Source organism: Antechinus flavipes, chromosome 1 (genome assembly GCF_016432865.1).
Source record: "Antechinus flavipes isolate AdamAnt ecotype Samford, QLD, Australia chromosome 1, AdamAnt_v2, whole genome shotgun sequence".
NCBI classification, from domain to species: domain Eukaryota; kingdom Metazoa; phylum Chordata; class Mammalia; order Dasyuromorphia; family Dasyuridae; genus Antechinus; species Antechinus flavipes.
In genome coordinates this window covers 667,603,086-667,609,577 of record NC_067398.1, presented here as the reverse complement: position 1 = coordinate 667,609,577, position 6,492 = coordinate 667,603,086, and the positions used below count along the sequence as shown (strand labels likewise).

At 40.3% G+C, this 6,492-nt stretch overlaps 1 protein-coding gene across 1 annotated transcript in view; it reads left to right on the top strand.

Moving 5' to 3' along the window:
* The first annotated feature begins 1,874 nt into the window (after positions 1-1,874).
* Positions 1,875-6,492, top strand: part of CHERP (calcium homeostasis endoplasmic reticulum protein) — a 31,500-nt gene continuing 26,882 nt past the window's right edge. The window contains exons 1-2 of the mRNA XM_051972088.1: positions 1,875-2,291; positions 2,601-2,774. Of these exons, the coding sequence (XP_051828048.1) occupies positions 2,267-2,291; positions 2,601-2,774 (199 nt within the window). The 5' untranslated portion in view covers positions 1,875-2,266. The remainder of the gene's footprint in view (positions 2,292-2,600; positions 2,775-6,492) is intronic.

Here is a 6,492-nt window from a genome sequence, read left to right as displayed (position 1 = left end):
ATTTGTACTGTCAGCTTCATAGGGTAATTGTCAAAAACATTCTTTGTAGCTATCAAAAGCCTGGTATACATATAAACAATTGCTAGCCTAATTTAAAAGAATTGACTGGTTTTTGTATTTTATAACAAATCAGTCATTTAACAGTTTGTATGAAAAAGGGTTTAGGAAAAATAAGTTGAAAATTATGTAGACTTGGTACCGAGCATAGAAAAATAACGTGAGTAATATCTAAAGATATGAGTTGGGAGAATTTTATTGGCAAAGATTTGGGGGGATTTTGTTTGTTAGCTGTTTTCCTAAACACTACCAGGAAACGCATGGATATTTGTCATTTGAATATCAGCCAATGCTCATTCTTCCAAGTGAGAAAGCTTGTCTGACCAAGGTTATAAAGTTTAAGGCCTGTCTTGAAGAAGTGGGGCTTGGGGTTCCACTAAACTAATCATTAGTCTTGGTGAATTTGCGTTATGGTTCCATAGAAGTACTGGCCTATAACCTGAAGACTAGGTTTGAAGTCCTTGCTCTGCTATTAACTTGATTGTGATCTTAATACCTCATACTTGTCTATAAATTTGTGATTACTAAATACTTTAATAATGAACATAAGTAGATGTGTACATAGATCTGTAAAAGTAATAAAAGTTTGAAGCAGGAGAGCACCTTGATGGAAAGATCTGGAAAATTTGCATGGAAGAGGGAGATCTGTGAGGAGCCTTGAAGCAGTTAGGGATTCCAAAAAACAGGTTGGGGAATGGGGGAAGCTGTACTGTAATGCTGTGAGGAGATGATTTTTTAAAGTTAAGAAATAGCTAAGTGACCAGTTTTAGAATAATATATGCCCAAAGGTGACCACTGTGAAATCTATAAAAGGTAGTTGTGAGTTAAATTGTTGGAACCTTCAGTGCCAGACAGAGGAGTTTATCGAGTATTCAAATGACAACGGGCAAACACAGGATTTTTCAGGTGTTTGCTTTTGTTAGATCTATTTGGCAGTGCATAGAGAATGATTACGGGGAGGTGGGGGTTGGGGGGAAATAGAAGCAAAGAGATCAGAAAACTATTACAATATTTAGTCTAAGAGGTGATGGTAGTCTACAGTATCCTGAGTTGAAAGGAACAAATGTACTTGGTAATTAGAATCAAGGATACTTGGTAACTGATTGTATATGCTGGTGGTGAGATTACTAGGAGCAAGTATTCCTTCTACTAATATGAAATTTGAAGGGATGGGGTGAGATTAGGAAGGAACGCCATAAAATAAATAATAAAGGTTTAAATTTTGTTTTGGAATCGTAGTTTGAGATACCTATTGAACATCCAAGTAGAGAAGTCTAACAATTAGGCTTTTGGTGTGGAAATGCAGGGCTGAAATTCAGAAAAGTTGTGTGTGTGTGTGTGTGTGTGTGTGTGTGAGAGAGAGAGAGAGAATACATGAAAGTTTAGTACACCATAAGATTATGTGTGTTCCTTGAGATTCCCAAGAATGGGAACATGTATGGTTTCGCACGAGGTCATAATGAAATCGGGCAATCGGGGTTCCCTGATCCCAGGCCGGGGCTACGGAACGCTTATGCATAAAAATCCCAATGCCTTTCCTCACTCGCTACCATGGGCACTTCTATCCTAAATACTGCCTCTAGCTCTCAGGGGGATAGCCTTGGAACCCCGTTCCGCGTCAGGCTGCACTTCCTCAGCGCCAATGCACAGTACCTGAAGTTCTAACCATTTAGCCTCCCCGCCTTTGTGCAAACGGCGGTGCCCCACACCAGATAGTCTCTGACCCCCAACTTCTTTGTTTAGCGTTTGTGCACGTGTTCTTCGGCCAACAGACTTTAACGCAGTCTCGGAGTCCTCGCACACAATAAGCGACTCATAAACCACTAGAGTTGAGCAGCGGCTCCAGCTGGGAAAGAGGGTGGGCTGCGGGGCCCAAGAGAAGGCAGTAATCCAAAGTAGAGAAGCACGGTAGAGACAGATAGCCCTGGGGATTTAAAAGAAAAAAAGGCATTGAACAGCAACGGGATAGTCATTTCCCGCCATCTGCCCAGATCCCCAAAGACTGGAAGCCCCGCCCTCTCAAGATCTCAGTTCCGGTTCTCCATGGTGATGGTCGTAATTCATAATCGGAAGTGTCGAAGGCCGTAGATCATTGGCGGAAGTAGCTTGGTACGTCGCAAAAGTGAGGTGCGACACTTCCGGCCGGCTTCTGTCTCTGGCGCGGGGAGGAATCGTGATCTTCCCGAGGACGTTCTCCGGCTCCGGAGCCATGGAGCTGCCGCTGCCGCCTGACGGTGAGTCGGGGCCCAGGCCTCGGGGGCCCCGGCTATGACTTCCCGTTCCCATCCCCTATCGAGCGCACAATCTCCAGGATCCCGCAGCCCCGCCCCCAGCGTCCCCGTTTCCCGTGTGAGCCCCGCCCCCTATTGGCGCCTCAGTTTCCCCCCTGGACCCGCATCATTTTCCCCATCTCCGGGGAAGGAGGGTGGAGAGTGGAAGGTTCCGACTCGGGCGGGTTTCCCGCCCCCATATGTCCTCTCTCCCCTACCCCCACCCCCCACCCCGTCTTTTCTTTGACCTCTTCTCTTCTGTCTGGGCCCCAGACCAGGAGCTGCGGAATGTCATCGACAAGCTGGCCCAGTTCGTGGCCCGCAACGGGCCAGAGTTCGAGAAGATGACGATGGAGAAACAGAAAGACAACCCCAAATTCTCCTTCCTCTTCGGAGGCGAGTTCTACAACTACTACAAGTGCAAGTTGGCCCTGGAGCAGCAGCAGCGTGAGTGGGTCCAGACATTCTTGGAACCAGTGGGGTTTTGGAACGGGCTCTGACGCGAGTGGATTGTAACAGCCTCCTCCATTCATTTCAGCGAGTATTCATTAAGCATCCACAATATGCTAGTGCTTTGTTAGTACTTGATATATTTTATTTTAAATACTCCTCTGAGGTTAGAAAGAAAAAAATGATCTTCCATTCAAGAAGCTTGCATTCTCCTGGGCCATGCAACCTTGACACATATAAATGAACATATTAAGGAGGAAGAAAAAATTGACCAGTGGAGATTAAGAAAGATATCCTAAAGGAGGTGTCCTTGAACCTCTGAACTCAGCTTCAAAGGAAAGTAGGAATTTTATGAAAAGGTGCGAGTTCATTTTAGCCTGAGGAACAACTTTTTGAAAGGCATAAAGTCCTTTAATAAGCATTTATTAAGTACTTTTCTATATGTCCGACACTGTGCTAAATGAAGGGGATACAAGAAAAGGTAACAATCACTGCCTTCAAGAAACTTAAATCCTAATCAGGGAGACAAAATGTAAATGACAAAGTACATTCAAAAATATGTTTAGAGGATATAGAAAGTAATGGAGAAGAGACTAGCTACTGGGGAGGAACTGGGAAAGGCTTCCTGTAAAAAGTGAGATTTGAGCTAAGCCTTAAAGGAAGCTAGAGAAAAAAAAAGGAAGAGGCGAGGTAGGAGAACTTTCTAGGCATAGGGAAAAATCAGTGTAAAGGTACTTAGATTGGTGATGACTGTTACGTTTGAGGAAATGCCAGATGGACCAGGCTTACTGGAGCATAGATTCCAAGGATAGGAATAATGTATAAAAAGATTGGATAGTTAGGAAGAGGCCAAATTATAAAGAACTTTATATGGCAAACAAATTTATACATGGTCCCGAGAGTGTTCTGATACTAAACATTGAATTTGAAGAACAGCAAATAAATCAGTTTGTAATATTTAGTGTAAGAAGCTAAATAATATGAAGCATGTTTGGGAAAATAAGCTGGAGCTAGAATGTTAATGGCATTAAATTTCAAGCCGAAAAGTTTGTATTTTATCCTAGAAAAACTCTGCATTTGGGGGATTTGGGGCATCTGGGGCATCTGTATAGAGCAGGACTTCAACTTTTTCTATTTACAATCTCTTTTCACTAGAGAAATTTTTATGTGATCCCTGGTTTGTAGATATATAAAATAGGACTACAAGTCAAACATTTACTGATAATAAATCATAATTTTGTGATATCCCTCATTCACTTCTATGACCCCATATAAGATTACAACCTACAGTTTAAGAAGTTTTGGTTTGGAGGATTAGAAAGGGAGGAAATCTGGTTTTAAGGAGATTAATTAGGAAATTATAATTCAAGTAAGAAGTGGTAAGGCCTGATTGGTAGAGATAAAAGGGAAGAATTTTAAAGATGTTAAAATAGTACTGATTAAACATGGGAACTTAATGGTTATGAATGAAGAGTCAAGGATAAATCCTAGATTTTGACTAGTAGCTGAAAGGATTGAAGTATCCTTACAAGAAATAAAGGAAGTTCTGACTGAGAAGTGAATTGAAAATTGAAGATATTTCTCTGGCAGATATTTTAAGTTGGATATTAGAGAAAAAGCTGTAAATATGTTGCAGTAGACTATAGCTGAAGAAAAGTGAAGTGAGGATGAAATATGTGGAACTGGGAATCATTGAAATAGAGATTATAATTGAATTAGAGCTCATGAAAACCTAAAAAAGAAAGAAATGAGAGTAGAACCAGCAAAGCTCTATATGGCATATACACTTAATCAGTAGATTTTTGATCCAAGCAAAAGAGACTGAGAAAGAGCAGTCACATAGGTAGGAAGAGAACTGATAAAGAACATTGTAACAAAAAACCTAAAAGTTTTTTGGGAGTGAATATATGGAAAGAAAGATGAGATGCCACATTTAAAACTTAAAGGTAAAGTTGATCGAAGACAATCCCTTAATCTTACAGGTGGAGAGAAGGGGAGTAGAAGAATAGGTCTAGAGTCACTGGGAGTAAGTGGTGGGCCTAGACTTTGACTCCAAACCAGTACTCTTTCTGTACACCATGTCCTCCCTCAAGATGGTCCTTAGGTTCAAAAAGCTTCGAAGAGGTTAAGAAGGATGAAGACTGAGAAAGGACTATTACTATTAGCATTTAGGAGACCATAGCTCACCTCTAACATGGTCTCAGTTGATTACAGTGAGATCATATTCAAGGAGTGGCAAACAGTTGTTTTTTTCTAAAAATTAGATTATGAGTGGGAGGAGAGGTCTAACAGATGGCAGCATCAGTGAAGGTTTTTGATGGTAGAGGAGACATGAATATGTTTGTATATTGCCATGAAAACATGTCAATATTAAGAATGAGAAGAAAGGATCAGAACCCTAATCAAGGTATCTGCCAGAGGTGAGGACAGTTTGGGTCAAGGCCACTACTAGAGGGATTTACTTTGACAAGAAGGGCCTGTTCTTTACTGTTGTTTGTCATCCATCTCGAAGAGGACTATTGATATCAGCAAGGTGATGTCTTGAATTGTAAGTAAACTGGATTAAGTGAGTGAGGGCTGTGCAGAATCATCATTCTCACTCTCTACTCCAAAATTATTTGGGTCTAGTGGCAAGACATAGGTTAGGATGATTGGTGATGGCCCCAGTTAAAGTAGGAGACACTGGCCTTTTTTGAGCTAAAGTCTTTCCTTGGTCTGTTTGTCTGGGGCAATACCCTTTCAGTGATTAAAAGATTCTCATTTATCCTCAAATGAATAAATCTAGAAGGGGAGAGTCCTCAAAATTTCTGACCAGAACAGAAACAATTGCTACTTACACACTCACTCTGAGCCATCAAAACCTAAATGGTGAGGAAGTGAGGCTTGGCCTGAAACCTATTATTAGTCAGAACTAGAGTGATTTGGGTTTAAAGATATGATTAAATAGCTTCACTTGAATCTTAGTGGGCTTTATCAAAGCCTGGTTTTTCAGAGCTATATTTCAAGAAGTATAAATGAAACTATGAACGAAAGGGTTGATTGTCCCATTTTTAAAAAATCAAACGAAAATAACAAGGATAAAATAAATAAGTAAGGGAGAGAGAGGGAAAAAAACTAACTTCTAAGCCCCAAGATATCTTGGAAAGTATAAGCACACACATGGAAGGGTCCCCATGTGGACAGGAAAAAGGAAGGAGGTTTGTTAATTCATTCAGGAAGTGCTTATTTAGGGCCTAGTAGTGTATAGTTTTATCTTTTTTTATTGATTCGAAAAAGGGGAAGGGATTGATAGTACTATAGATTTTTCCTAACCTTGTAACCTTTATACTTTAGTGGTTTGTCTAATCTGATAGTAAATTCTATTTAAATTATTCCAGGACCTAGGACCAATTGGAGGTAATGAGTGTAGTTTATGAATGGAAGTCTCTGTTATCTCTTTTTTTTTTTTTTTTTTTTTTTTTTTAATAATTACTTTATATTGACACTCGTTTCTGTTCCAATTTTTTTTTTCCCTCCCTCCCTCCACCCCCTCCCCTAGATGGCAAGCAGTCCTTTATATGTTGGATATGTTGCAGTATATCCTAGATACAATATATGTTTGCAGAACCGAACAGTTCTCTTGTTGCATAGGGTCTGTTATCTCAAAAATATATCATATGTATATATCAGAACTGATACCTATGCAAAGGAATTTTTGATGTACTTCAAGAAAGGA